Source organism: Neltuma alba, unplaced genomic scaffold, assembly GCF_004799145.2.
Source record: "Neltuma alba isolate B1F8T4 unplaced genomic scaffold, ASM479914v2 tig00012567_pilon, whole genome shotgun sequence".
Lineage (NCBI taxonomy): Eukaryota > Viridiplantae > Streptophyta > Magnoliopsida > Fabales > Fabaceae > Neltuma > Neltuma alba.
Window position 1 is genome coordinate 1,903 of NW_021637022.1, and position 15,781 is coordinate 17,683.

The window sequence follows — 15,781 nt, forward strand, 5'->3', positions numbered from 1 at the left end:
TATTTTAATTAATTTTAACTAATTATTTATTCATAATTAAATTATTAGGGACAGAGTATCTGAAAATATGTACAGTGTTAGCAAAGCTTAATCCATTAGCAAAGCTTCCTTGTCCTGTTATCTCACGCGACGGAATTTGCATTAGCAAAGCTTCTTACTAAGCATCCTATGGAAGGAAGAGGCTCCTACCTCTCTTTACGACCTACCTGTCTTCTGCGACCACGTTTAACAAGTTCATACCGACAGAACAGGGACAAACATACGATCCGTGGGACGATGATGCGTTCGGGCACAGCACGCCGAGAGGAGTAGAAGACGGGCTAACGGATGAAGCTCACCTGAACGGAGAACAGCCGCAAGATGGGCAGGAACTGAGAAGGCGAGTCGGTCGGATCTTGATTCTGGAGAAGCACGACTGAAAAAGGGAGTTTCTTTTCTTCTTCTTTTTTGTTGCCATTTTAAAATTCTTCTTACTAAATAGAGAAACAATTTTTTTCCCATTTATTAGATTATGGATGGTGCAATCTTTGTATTCTTCATTTCATTACTTTTCTCTGAAGTGTCTACATAAACTCTTCAAACATTCATAATAAATTCTACGCAAAAAACAAGAGCCAATCCTAAGATCCTCCTGTTCATAAATCAGTGGATATGTTCCATTGGTACAGTTCTTTGTCTGGTACTCTCAGCTCTATAGTGACCAACCCAGATTCTGCCTCGTATCTGAATTCCACCTCCTCTGAATCAACTGTTATCTTCTTGGGTTGAGCTGATGAATAAGCTCCAAATAGGCCACACCCACGAACCTTCATGACAACGTTTGCAGTTCCATTAGCTTCTTCGTACCTCAAATCCTTGATGGCTCCTCCTGAGTTGAACATCTTGATCAAACCAATCGGAGCAAACCTAACCCCATTGGTCAATTCTTTGACAGGAACTACTGTGAAAACTTCATATTCTCGAGATTTTAATGTAACTGGCATTGATGCATCCTGTGGAAGATAGACTACTTCTCCTGCAAATTACCATAAGTGAGCATGTTAGATTCAAAAAGTTTTAAGTACCATATAGAAGATTATTTCCCATGTATAATGTGAAGCCTAGCTAGAAACATACCACCAACATGGGAAAATATAATGGTGTCTCCTGTCCATTTGTCATCTGCAACTCTGGACAAATAATCAACATCTTTGGCTCTAATGATGCCGGTGACTGTGCCGGGATTTTCATCGTGGATAAGGTTCTTCTTTCCAACTTTGCACCACCCAGCTCCCTGGCAGTTGAATGCCCCAACAACTCCAGAAAAATCATTCACATTCCATATCTTCAGAAGGCTGCAAAAGCAACTTTCAATGAGTATTTTGAAATCAAAAGCTCAATGATCTGACAATCGTTCAAACGTTTTCAGGTATGTTGATCTGACAATCGTTCAAACGTATTCAGCTATGTTAATTCATGTTGGATTCCTTTACCTCTTTCCATCTCTGGCAGGATCAGAAAATAAGCAATCCTTTGTTGGCCTTCCTGGAAGTTTAGCCCTCAATATAGAACCATCAGGGAGTGCGAGTTTCTTTAATAGGTTAAAGTCATGGTGCCCAGGCTTATCACTGTAAATATGAAGACATTCAATGCTAAGAAACCATTCGTTCAATTGTATAATAATGCCATATCATTCATTGGAATCGATGATACCTAACATAAATGGGACATCCTCCTATGGCTCGAGCTGCACCGTGATATTCAGCCATTGGATGTAAGCTCTGTCATACATCAAAGGTTCAAACTTGATTAGCTCTGGAAGAGCAAGTACAAATTTAATTTTCAGAAAAAAGACGGGAATTAATCATTTTCCAACTTACATGAAACATATCCCAATCTGGCTGCATAAATTCACCCAGGAAGATGGTGTTGTAAGCAACTGATGCAATGTGTATTGTGTGAGATGCTGGATCTCTCGGCCAAAAATCATCAGATGCCCTTACAACAGCAGACCGTTTTGCACTATAAAAAATTCATACAAAATCATTATGAATGATCTCACTCATAAAATCATTAACTCGCTAGAAGTTCATGAGCAAGGAAACCATCCTCACCTGTAAAGCCCATCAGTGTTGTGACTCATACAGCAGATGATTCCATTATCAGGGAAATTTCTGCAGATGGATGCCTCTAATGCTTGATGGTATTTCCTTGCAAGTTTCACCCTTCCTCCATGCCCTGCCCCTAGAGTTTCAAGGATATTCTGAACATCAACTTTTACACCATCAATACCAGCAGATGCCAGATATGAGTGGAGTTCATTATAAAAGTGGAAAACTTTCTCAGGATTCACAAGGCCAAGCCCATTTATGGTGATTGTATCTAAAGCTTCGTCTGGTTGGTTTGATTGAACTCCGGGAGATGACACAGGGTAGGTTATCTTCGAGTCATAGTGCTCCGTTCCAGTGACACCAGGTTTAACACCACCCCAGTAACCAGTTATAGCATGCCACACATAAATGTGCCTACAGAAACGAAGTGAATAGATGAACTGAATATTCTCAAAGTTGGGAAAAATGGAGAAAGATGTAAAATGAAGTTATTAAGCATACTTTATGGCGTGCTTTTCTTTGATCTCATGGGTAATATAACGAAGTCCTAGAGACGGGTCTTCTATCCTCTCACCCTCTTTGCCATCTTTCTGAAATTTGTGGTTCTCTTTTATGTGCGTTAAACGATTTGCAAAGCTGATACAGAAGAAAGAGAACAAAGTTAGAGAATAGGAAATAGAATGACTGAACCAAATATGCAGAAGGATGAAGTTAAAATATGGTTATGAAACTTAGAAGAAATAAATACTCACTTGGCTGTATTATCTGCTTTCCATTCTACAGCATTGAGGTCCAAACCAACAGATTGCCATCCATCATCAATTATGACAAACTTGGCAGGAATTCCACCTTTCTCTAAGCTGTAAAAAATAAAAATAAAAATAAAAAAGTAAATAAATAATCTTCACGACTCTGATCCAATATTTCCGAATTTTATTTTTTTGTATTACAGTGGATGTATAGAAGCAACACCTTTGTAATCCCTGATTCACACCCTCTGAAGTGACATTAGTATAGAAAGCATCCCATGTACACCAGCCAAACCAGTTCAACATGTCAGGCATCTGAATACAAGAAAATAGCATTTACTACTCAGATGTATTACTCTTAGATCATAAGATCATCCGAGGAAACTCTTATGAGAAAGCAAATATCACCTTCTTCCTCTCACGATGAGAAAATGTCTGCAAGTGTTTCTCAACAGTCCTGAAGAAATTGGAAAGGAAATCAAATTATGACCCGAGTTTGACCCCAAAAAACAAATTGTCTATTACTAGGATAGACACAGAGTGTAATAGGGAACAGTTAACTTACTTGACAGCATTTGTAATAACTTGGTATGGGTCTGATCCAGCTCCAATAAATACCAGATTAGTACCATCAAATCCTTCAACAGCAGGACATCCTACAATCGAACACAGCTTAATTTCAGTTCTTTGAAAAACTAATAAAATGTGAAGTTCTGTACGATGTATGGGTCCCACTAGTTGGTTAGTTCAGTTTTAGACGTACCGCTTTCAACACAGATCTCTAGCTCGTTTTGTTCGTTGCCTTGAAGAACAGCCCTGAAATCTCCTTCAAGAAGAGGCAAGAAAACTGCATAGACAGCAGCGTGGTCTTCTCCTGCGTCAAGATCAGAAGGGTTGTGTACTTCCACAAGCAAGAACTGTGTTTCAAAGGGAATGTCTCGTCCACAAGTACCCATCCTCTGTGTCATCCACCACATTTTGAAGCGGAAAAGACACATAAAACGCAGCCCCCTGAAACAATCATTAACGAACCGATTAATAAACCTTATTTTGTGAAATCACACAAACGTATAGGATTAATACATTGTTTTGACTTCAATAACAGGTTACTATAATTAACTTGAAAACAAAATATGCATGTCGGTAACACCTATTTAGAGAATCACAACAACCAATCAAAAGACTACCAAGTGCACTCCAGAACAGTGAGTTTTCCTATAGAACTTCTTTTGTTAGTAAAACTATAATCCCGAATTAAATCTTCTAATGAATGAATTGTTATTTTCCTGGCCCAAAAAAAAAGATTAAATTTTACAGCTTGAAGTCAAATTTTTTTTCTGTGGCGGCACCCAAGAACAACGTTGTGACTTTCACACATACATTACAATGCCAGAACAAGAACATCCCTTGCTTCACATTTTGTCATCGAACATTTGGTACACATATAAAATAACCTGGATATTTAACGTGGTTTAATCCTTGTCACTCTTTATCTTACAGTTTTAGCAATTTTTGGACAAAACAATTTTAAATTCATCTATAAGCAATTTTTAACGATAAAGTAGTAGAAGATTCTCTCTCTCTCTCTCTCTCACACACACCACCCTATATGCACCCATAAGTATAATTTTGAACGAAAGGAAACGACTCAAATTACAACTATTTAAATTTTAAATCTCCGTAAAAGCTCATGCATAAATTATACTCCTCCGGTTCTAAATATAAGACTCTTATACTAATGTATATAAGAATCTTATATTTAGGACGGGAGGAGTATATGAATATATGATATAAAATTTACTTTGAAAAAAACGCGCTAATAGCGCGCGAAGCCATAATCTAGTTATGAATATTCATTTGCTCATAATTACCGAATATACAGTTTCCCAGCTAACATCATTGTAGTACTAGTTTCATAATTTAATTACAGCATCACAACTTTGCAATGCCTGCTTAATGCTTTAATGACCTTATGATTCGCCTAGCTGGATAGAAAAAGAATGATATATATTTATTACAAACTCTTACTCAATCTTCCCATCACCCTGGACGATAAAAAGTAAAACTAAAAGGCAACATCAGAACAAAAAATCAGGGATTAGAAAAGAACATACTCTAGTTTTCCGATAGGGAAGACTTTCCGGCTGCTCTTCTGATCACATTCGACACCAAGGAATGCGCCGTTGAGTAGGGCGCCGCCTGAAGCCGGAGTGACGACGACATTGTGACGGACGTCGCTCAACACCTTCTTCCCCAACACCGTCAAGTTGCCGTCGGCCACAGAAACCCCTGCTCCTACCGTCATTTTCCTCTTTCTTTTTTACTGTTCTTCGATCCTTAACTCTGAAACTCCCCCTGAAATTAATGCAGTGGCGGAAAAAGAAGTAACTAATCGCAATCCAGCTAATACTTGCTGTTTCGGGAATGAAGAACGTTCATGAATGGAGATATGGGCAGAGGCCAATGGATGCGTCGGGATTTATAGGAAGCAAATTGCTGTATAAATATAATTACTATGCGCGGCAGAGACGCGCCGGCTTTTTCCCTCCAGACGTCACGCGCCGGGTTTGCAATTTGCAACATGGCCTGACCAATCCAATTTAATAATGTGATTATAATTTCACCGTCACAAGAATTAATAAAATAATAATGATTATAGTTATCTCTTTTGAGTCAGATTTTAATCTAATTTCAATATTAGTTTTTTGGTTGTGTATATACACACACGCATAGATGCATAGCAAGATTTGTAAATTATAAATAGTAAAATTTCTCACAAAATTTTTTGCCAACAAATTTCCCACAAATTTTATATGATGTTAATATTATTCATAATGTTGGTATTGACAATTTGTTTCATGTTAATTTTAACTTGTATCCAATTTATTAGCTTCATCAATATATATAAATAAGATAAAGAAAAAAAACTGAAAATTACTAAATTCCAAATCAAGTTTGGGAACAAATTTTTATTTTAGTGTTAACGACACTGAATTTGTAAATTACAACAAATTTTTTGTTGACATTCTTTATTTAATATTTAGTAATTTTTAGCTTTTTTATATTATTTTTTAAGATGAATCTAACTATTTAAAAAAATAAATGAACATAAATAATGAAATAAACGTTTAATTCATTCACAAAAAGATGGCAAAAAAAGATCATTCACAAAAGAATAGTACTCCTCCGGTCCTTATTATAAGATCCAATTTGACTTTTATTTGGTTCTAATTATAAGACCTAATCCATTTTGTCTCTTATATTTATGTATTTTTTTCTAAGATAATCCTTCTAATAATGATAGTTTTAACCAATATACTTAATTAGCAAGGTTATTTTAGGAATGACAACACTTATTTATTATAAATAACCAACTTAACTTACTTCCTTAATCTCTTTAAATAAGTTAATTGGGTTTTATAATTAGGACCGGAAGAGTAGTAATGATCAGATTTTGCGATGAAGTCAACTTGGCACAATGTTGGCCAAACAAAACGTTGGTACAAGTCACGACGCAGTGCTTGTAATCATCCGACCACTTCAACAGGTTGAGATGTACGTATGGCGCCCAACCATTAGTAATCACGTACTTTCACGGAACAAAAATCTCGCTTCTCAAAACCAATCAGCGAGCTTGAGTGATTCCAGGTGGCCCCCGCAGGCTCGTGACGGGGGGGTTTCACCGGCCGACCTTTTGTGTGATGGCAAAAGAATCAATTCAAGGGACAGATCAGCACCGACGGTTCATGGAAAGCAAGCGTGATTGAGGCGGTACAGGATAGAACAATGTAGCGACGATGCAGTGGATCATTGCCGGCCTTGAAAATATCTTCGTCGTGAATTGGATCTACGTGGCATCGTTGACGCAGAACGCAGACAAATGGTGGTGGACAGGTGTTGTTAGTCAAAACAAATCCAAATAATCGTGGACCAATAATCCGGCGAGGCAAAGTGCACGTGATTGTTTCGTGCGTCAGCAATATGATTGGCGTTGGAGTTTTCTTCCTTTTTTTTTTTTTTTGAAGGGGTAACGTCAAGATGGGAAAGAAGTACGTGGAAATGACGTGGAGATCAAGATACGGGAGTCAGGTACACGTGGCAAACAACGCGGGGGCAGCCCAAATATTCATGGATCTAACCTGGCATTTTATCTTTTTATTTTTATTTTAATGGTTCAAATAGTATAATAAAATAATGATATTTTTCTCCTAATTAAGGGGGACACGCACAGCTAAGGATGATGCTTTTGGTTTGATAAATTCACGTATCATTGCCTCAAGCAAAGTGTTTGCTTGGCTCTCTGGTTCACATATTAAGCAGAAAATTAAGGAAGGATACGTAGTTAATATGATAAATGAGTATTGATTATATTATATTCACCAATCATTGAAATGCAATTATTTGACTCTAAGGCCATAATCACCACATATAGTGATTATTTATTCATTAATAAGCTTTGTTAATGTGTTAATAAAGTTTTATTGATCTCATGAGAGGTTGGGGGTGATAGCCAAGTCGGTATCAAAATTAAACCATTGAAAATGAGCATGAAAAAGAGATGTGTGTATTTGGGATATTATATATATTACTTCTAAAATATTTAATTTAACTCTAAATACAAAATTTTGATCTAATTTGCCTCTAATATTTATTTATTTTGTTCTCAGGTCTCATAGTGGTTATACATATTGAGAAGCTTCCGTCAAATGGTACTTCTCCAGTTTTTTAAGGGTTTTATATTTAGACCAGAGGAGTAGTTTTCTATGCATGTGATTAAATATGATAATTTAATAATATAAATACATATTTATTACAAATAACCAACTTAATTAATGTTTTAAATATTTATAAATTAATTATCTAATTTTATATTAAACACTGTAAATATTGGTTTCATTTTCACGTGCATGTGATTAGGATTGCGGTGTCGCTTTCATTGGGAAAGTAAAGACAAGAAGCGTATAATTGGAGATCCGATCTTTTTTGAAACTGTGGTATCTAGAAAAGAAGGAGATGGAGATTTTTATCCGACATTTATGCAATAAAATTATACAGAAGTTGAATTTCAATTTCATTAACTCTCTTGATGTATCTGGACGTTTCATGTTATTATCATGTGAAAGTGAATAAGAGACTCTGATGTAACAAGGTTTTTAAAACTTCTTATTAAACCCATGTTACCACCTTTTTTTAGATTTATTTTTTTACACAATATTCATTTCGATTTTATTTACAAGAGTTAAATGATACTACCTCTGGTTCTTAATATAAGACCTTATTTGACTTTTATTTTGGTCTTAATTATAAGACCCCAATCCACTTTATTTCTCATATTTATGCATTTTTTCCCAATATAATCTATCTAATAATAGTAGTTCTAGCTAATAAACTTGACTAGCAAGGATATTTTAGAAAAGATAATACATATTTATAACAAATAACTAACTTAACTTATTTGTTTAATCTCCTCTAATTAGTCAACTAGCTCTTATAATTAGTACCAAAGGTAGTATATATACTTGTTGGCCAAAAAACGATACACACCCACACTTATTTCGGTCCTATTTATCTTTTTCCTGATTATTTTGATCTATTTTGTCTTCCTTGTTTATTAATCTCTTTCAAGGCCACTTTTATGTTCAAAAATAAATACTTAACTATTTTTTTAATAAGAATACTTAACTAAATTTATTTTTTTTTTTTGCCAAAAAATTTATTGTCTCTTTATCAATCAGTAAAATGGAGATGATAACCATAAATTATGCAAATAGTGTTTTATAGCTAACTAAAAGAAGTAAATTTTATTTATGGTAACTTTTGGGAAGAAACAAAGAGGAGATGGTAATAGAAAATAAATACATAGTGATAAAAAATAAAAAGTAAAACCCTCACAATACACAAAGGAATGCTTTCCTTAAACAAGATGTATATTTTCAAGTAAAAGGAAAACAAGATGTATATTTTCTGGTAAAAGAAAACAGGATGTATATTTATTTCAGGAGAAAAGTAGAGAAAATAACCTCACAATACAAAGGAATACCTTTCTCCACTTTTTGGCTAAGATCAAGCATAGAAAAATGAAAACTGAGTTAGAAATAATTTATGCACATTTCCCTCACAGGAGATCAAAACTCCGACCTTGCACTTACAAGGCATTTAAAAGAATTGTTTAGTGCCATTATGGCACAAAGCCACCAATGAGTCATGTCATGACTTATGAATAATGTAAGTTTTCATATACACATATTTTGATTGATATGAAAATTTAAGTAAAAACATAAATTGATTCATTTTTATAGGTACAAATATTATTTTTTGATAATAATTATATTCCAGACATTATTAGATATCAAAGGTGTAAACACGTTTTTTATCAAGAAGATTGATTTATCGGATCACTTGTGCTGCGTAAAACCTCTTACTATAGGCCCGAAGTTCAGGAAGTTGGGTTGAATCAATTGATCTTAGAAAAAGCCCACAATTGGCCCCACAAAGAAAATTCTAAAAAAAACAAGATGATGAGTTGGGTCCAACTGCTTGAGCTGATTACATGAGCCTCTTAAGAAGCCCATGGGCCAATGTGAATTTCACAGAATACAATCGACCTTTAAGGATTGGTCATGGGCTTTTTGAATGAGCAAAGCAAAAACATAGGCTAAAATATGAATATTTATAATGTGATGAACCGGAGATTGGGTCTAATAGAAGAAACTAGTTTCTCATAATGTGATGAACTAAGATTCGAATCTCCACTGAAAGATATGCCTACATTTAGTGTTCGACAGTGTCTCGAATAAGATTACCTCCAATAGGAGGATACCTATGCTTTAGCAAAAATAATAATAATAATAATAAGGACAATCCATATCATTCCCCGTTTGCAAACAGCATTATTTTTCCCAACCTCCTCCTTGGGGGAGTTTTTTCAAGCTTTGTGCATTGTGATGGTCCAAAATATAAGGGGAAATTGTTTAATGCTTCATTCTTTTTTTGGTCAAAATTAACCTTTATCATCTGTGAAAGATATAAATATTGCACTAAATATATGTAGACATTATATCACTATTTTAGTGAGGGTAATTTTGAAATAAATTTTGAATGTGAGGCAAATTAATTAAGATTAATTTGAAAGAGTGAAAGAGAATAAACTTATAAACTATAAAATATTAGAGTCCATCTCAAGTTAACTGCCGCCTCGGGGGAGAAAAAAAGAAAGACAACAAAAATGTCAAGTTAACGGATTGAATCTGCATGTAAAATAAAATAGTAGGAGGATTGAGGAAACGGCATCAGAGATTATTAAAAAATTATTAATTAAAATCTACATGTTCAATGTCGGTTTGTCAATGCATGTGACCATGTGCCGGATATTTCTCCTGAGTTTACAAATTTGATTGGAAAACTTTAAATCTTTAGAAGCTTCCATGGACATTAATTAATTTTGTCACAAGAGGGCAAGAGTCGTTTAATTTAATTTATAATGATATTATATATATTATTTATAATCTATAAACAAGACAATTTATTATAAATTTGGCCATATATGTTGATGATGTTGTTGAATGCCTAATTAAAACAAAAGCACTAAGTTTCTAGAAACTGGGGCTTAATAATCTAACGTGAGGTGACTCATTAAACCATTCAAATATTCAATTGATGACCATTTAATTACTATATCTGTTACGGAAATTGTGCTGGCTTTTTTATACTTTAATTGTGAAAAGTCCAGGCATTGAAATATTATAAAATTGGGAGAGGTGGGGCGAGAAAATAGTAATAAAAAAGAGAAAGGAAAGGAAAAGGAAAAAGAGAATCTTTCCAGAAGGATTGAAGGAAGGAATAGGGAAGAAGATGGAAAATAAGAAGGTGGGACCCAACAGGAAAATAAAGGAATCATAGGATAGAAGACCGGCAACTGGCCAGACGATCCACATCAGAATGAAGTGGCGCCACGCTTCTAGAAGCTTATCTCTTATCTCCCCAACCCCCTGATCGTTCTCACTGGCCTCTTCCATATTTGCCAATTGAGCAAATCTAGGCCCACTCCTTCATCCTCTTTTCTATCAGCTGGAGGACCTTTACGTTGTCTTCTCTTCTTTCGAGGCACAGACCACACTCCCCATAGTTTCTCCTGATCCTTCTCCTTATCCCTCCCTTCAGCAGGTGCCTCTTTTTCTACATTCCTTTTCTCCTTACAGTCTTTCTCTAAATGCCCTTATTTGCCACAACCAAAACACACCCAATGCAGTCTCTCATAAGTCACTGGCCTTTTCCACTTGGTCTATAATATAGGCTGGTAGAAGGGGTTCCTTGAGGTTGACTTGCAGTCTTGCACCCCTACTCTAGCATAGCCACCCCAAGATAGCGTAGCCACCCCTAGATAGCAGTGACCTAGAGATGCCCACCTTCATAGCTGAACCAACCTCATTTCCCAATCTTAAAACCAATAATATGGGCTGGCCTCGCGGGCGCAACCCGCAACAAAAGGCAGGGAAACGCCAACCCGTCACGGCGCAGGCTACTTTAGCCCGCACCGTTTTTAACCCGCTCAGCTGCGGACTAGCTTGCGGGTTGGTAGGCTAGTTTGTTTTTTTTTTTTTCTGATTTTTTTAATGCATTATATAATATAGTTAGATGATTTTGACCCTTAAATTTCATATAGATATTACCTCATTCATATCATTACATATATAATTAATTAAACACTTCATATATATATGTATAGTTATATAAAGAGTACCGTCCATCTTTTATTTTTATATCCATTTGTCGTTACTATACACGGCTTCGTAAAATTAGATGAACATGTGATTCTCATATAGTCATACATTCTCGGACATAAAAAATTTACTTAATTAATTTGGATAAGAAAACTAGTTAAACTAATTATTTATAAAAAAATATATGTTAGTTTTTCTTAAATATCTTCTAAAATTATAAATTAATTCTCTTTTTTTTTGTTAGAACCCATTATTCAAGTTTAAAACTCAGAGCCTAATTTCAACATTTCAAGCTAAGCCTAACTTATACTAATATAATAGATTTAAAAAAAAATTTAGACAGTTGGCAGGCTGGCCGCCAACCAACCTTGACGGGCTCAGGTTGACAAAATGCCAGCCCGTCAAGGTGCGGGTTATTTCGACCCGCACCGCAGCGAGGTCATCGCCAGTTTGTTTCCCAGCTCTATTCCCCATTGCCTTTAGGACGTCCTTGTCACAATGCTCAAGGGGTAGATCAGGGAATCTAACCCACACTAACACTTCTTCAATTGCTTCCGCTTTTGGATCAAAGCTAGGCCTCCGTTGCCTCACAGTCAGGTAAAAATCAGAGATCATCCATGGCCCTCCCAATACCGCACTTTCGTAATCATCTATATTAGTAAATTGAACCACATAAAAATCATTAGAAAGATCAATCACAGCCACTGCACTTTTGTTAGCCCACATTCTTTGAATCCGTTGTTCGATTGTTCTGTTGCTCATTCGAGTTCCATGAATGAGAATATGAATGATGGAAGTGACATAAGAAAAAATTTAACTAACCTCAACATGGGGGAAAAAAAAGACAGAGAGAGAATGAGAAAGAATGAAAAAGAGTAAACTCTAAAAACATTAGAGTCCATCTCAAGTTAACTGCCGCCTCTGAAAAAAAAAATTAAAAGAAAAGACAACAAATATGTCAAGTTAACGAATTGAATCTGCATGTAAAATAAAGTAGTAGGAGGATTGGGGAAACGGCATTAAAGATTATTAAAAAATTATTAGTTAAAATCTTACGTGTTCAATGTCGGTTTGTCAATGCATGTGACCATGTGCCATATATTTCTCCTGAGTTTACAAATTTGATTGAAAAACTTTAAATCTTTAGAAGCTTCCATGGACATTAATTAATTTTGTCACAAGTGGGCCAGACTCGTTTAATTTAATTTATATAATGATACTCCTCCTGTTTTAAATATCGGATTTTTTTAATTACATTACAAAAAAAAGTATTATATTTAAGTAACTTATTATAAATTTGGTAATGTATGTTGATGATATTTTTGAATGTCTAATTAAAACAAAAGGCACTAAGTTTCGAGAAACTGGGGCTTAATAACGTAATGCGAGGTGAGTCATTAAACCATTCAAATATTCAATCGGTGATCATTTAATTGCCATGTCTGTTACGGAAACTGTGATGGCTTTTTAATATTTTAATTGTGAAAAGTCCAGGCATTGAAATATTATAAAATTAGAAGAGGCGGGGCGAAAAAATAGTATTAAAAAAGAGAAAGAAAAAGGAAAACGAGAACCTTTCTAGAAGGATTGGAGGAAGGAATTGAGGCGAGGATGGAAAATTAAAAAGTGGGACCAATAGGAAAATACAGGAATCATGGAGGACCGGCAACTAGCCAGACGATCCACATCAGGATGAAGTGGAGCCACGCTTCCAGAAGCTGATCTCTTATCCAATATAATAGAGTTGGTAATATGAGTTGAGCTCACTAACCCATCAAAAAGTGACGGGTTAAGTTGATAAAAATGGTGATCATTTTGAAACGGATTTTTTGAGCTTGTAACCGCCAAACTCATAACCGTGGTGGGTTAACCTACAAGATTGTCAGGCCAGCTCGTTTTATTTTTTTTTATTTTCTTTTTTAACGGAACACACCGTGTAGGAGTCATGAGTTATGATTAAACACTTGACACATTATATTGTGACTTTGTAGTGTTGTGCAATTGTTAATTTGGATTTATGTTTTAATTTGGGTGTTTATTATATTATTTTGGATGGATAGATTATGTAATCATGTTTAATATAATATTTTGAGATATTTTTATTTTGGTTTTAAATATAAGATTCAAATCCACTTTATCTCTCATATTTAAATTGGTAGCCCATATTACCAGCTCTACCAGTACTGTTTTCCTAGTGATTGGATAAAATTTTTTCCCAAATTTTCATGCAATTACCGGTATACGAGCATCAAAATGGCACTGCTGCTGTAACAACTTGATAGTTGACAATTTTATCATAAATTAACATGATAATACTACTTTTAATTCTAATTATCAGAACCAGTTAACTAATTTGAAGAAATTAAAAAAAATAAGTTAAGTTAGTTATTTTTAATAAATAGGTGTTGTCTTTTCTAAAATATCTTTACTAATCAAGTGTATTGGTTAAAACTATAATTATTAGAAAAACTATTTTAAAAAAATGTATAAATATGAGAGACAAAGTGAATTTGAATCTTATATTTAAAACTAAAATAAAAATTAAACAAAATCTTATATTAAAGATAGGAGGTAATAATAAAATCCAATATGAAAAAATGAGAATAAAATACGAATATATGAACAAAATAATTATTTATGTGTATCCTTTTTCTTGTTTTTCCTTTTTCCCCTTGGACGGCCTCATTAAAAGCATGGGGTTACAGAGAGAATATTAGAACTTGGAAGATTGTGGTGATGAGCACCAAAGGCTCATTTCTCACCCGTCCGAAACCGGACACTTCAAATTTAATAATTTTAATTAATTATTTTTAAATCAAAATTATTCTTAAAAATGATAGTTAAAATTTTTTTTAATTTATATTTATATTATTTAAAATAATTATTTTAAAAATGTAAAAAAAAAAATCCAGACCCTAACCGTCAAGATAAGAAAAGTTTTAAAAGGTGTTTAGATAGAAACTAAACCATATAAAAGAGGTTATCTCGTTTTATAAAAAAATATTTCTGAAATCACCATTTTAAAAATACCAAACACCCATTTAGATGCTCATGCTCAAGATAAGCATCCAAAGCGTGTGTGGGCAGAAGCATTTGACAGTAGAGAGAGGGAGAATGGATAAGGATGAAATTTAACACAAACAGGTAATGCCACGTTGGCCTATTGGTGACTAGTCAACCTCACTGTCCTCTCCCATCCTGTCATAGTGTCGTCCTCGTTCTTTCACTTCCTCCCACTACCTTTTTCTCCAAGAAAACTTAAATTAAGTTAAATATAAGAGAATCCCATAAAAAAAATAATTGAAACTATTAAATCAAAAATAATATTTTTATAAAAATATATATTATTTATAAGTTTAGTGTTTTGAAAACCTACATAATTAAATGATCTAAGATTTAGTAATTTCAATTTTGTTATGAAATTTTTTCCGTTAAACATCCTTAAATGTGTTTCTAATTTTGCATTAATATTAAGCAATAAATAACATTCATGTCAAAATGTTCTCCACACAAAGTATCATCCATGTTTCACTAGAAGGCTGTCCAATTTAACCTTCAGGACTTATTTATAAATTATTTTAACATGTTTCATACTGATTAAAAAAATCAAAATTTCTTAAAATTTTTTAAAATAAAAAATAAAAAGTATAAAAATAAAAACAAGAAAACAGATAAAAGTTGTTTTGATTTTTTAGTTTTTAAAAATATATTACTGTTTTTGTTTTTTAAAATAATCAACTGAAAACAAATTACCAAACAACTTTTTTTTTTATTTTTAAAAACATAAAATTATTTTTAAAATAATAAATCAAACAGGTTCTATATTTTTTTTTTCCCTGTCCTATAAAATATGAGCAGGAGTAGATTACTATTGTACTGCTAACGTAAAATTACGCGTATTCTTGGGGCTGCATCCAATTAAATGGTAGTACCCTCCCACGACGAGGGGTCCGGTTCATGCGAACCCCGCATACCCAGGCTCAAGTGGACCAGTCTTCTAGAACATCTTCCACCACAGGCAAAACGCAGTCGACACGTCATCGCCTAAGAAGACCGTCTCTCTCGCTCTCTTGAAATGTGAAAACCGACAGCCAACACACGGTTTTGCTTTCTCTTCCCTACCCATGGCTATGATTCTGCGTCCTTCCCAGCCCGCTATCCCGTATCTGCCTATTACCTTGTGCTCTTTAAATGACTCTTTTGCCCTTCTACCCCTTTGACC

General features: G+C 34.3%; 1 protein-coding gene across 1 annotated transcript; it reads right to left on the bottom strand.

Annotated features, from left to right (window-relative positions):
- Positions 1 to 610: 610 nt before the first annotated feature.
- On the bottom strand, positions 611 to 5,270 carry LOC114728731 (probable galactinol--sucrose galactosyltransferase 1). Its single transcript, XM_028915671.1, has 13 exons — positions 4,954 to 5,270; positions 3,603 to 3,850; positions 3,405 to 3,495; positions 3,248 to 3,296; positions 3,063 to 3,154; positions 2,843 to 2,950; positions 2,592 to 2,726; positions 2,094 to 2,504; positions 1,860 to 2,001; positions 1,693 to 1,760; positions 1,473 to 1,607; positions 1,117 to 1,334; positions 611 to 1,015 (listed from the first exon to the last, which is right to left on the bottom strand). The coding sequence occupies exons 1-13, from the start codon at positions 5,142 to 5,144 to the stop codon at positions 636 to 638; spliced, it is 2,268 nt and encodes a 755-aa protein (XP_028771504.1). The 5' UTR covers positions 5,145 to 5,270; the 3' UTR covers positions 611 to 635.
- Positions 5,271 to 15,781: the final 10,511 nt, after the last annotated feature.

Coding starts and splice junctions, on each gene's coding strand:
- LOC114728731 (XM_028915671.1), bottom strand. CDS start 5,144: ATGACGGTAGGAGCAGGGGTTTCTGTGGCCGACGGCAACTTGACGGTG. Junction 2,951..3,062: donor GTGAATCAGGGATTACAAAG/GTGTTGCTTCTA, acceptor TATTTTTTACAG/CTTAGAGAAAGGTGGAATTC. Junction 1,608..1,692: donor GGATGTCCCATTTATGTTAG/GTATCATCGATT, acceptor TCATATTTACAG/TGATAAGCCTGGGCACCATG.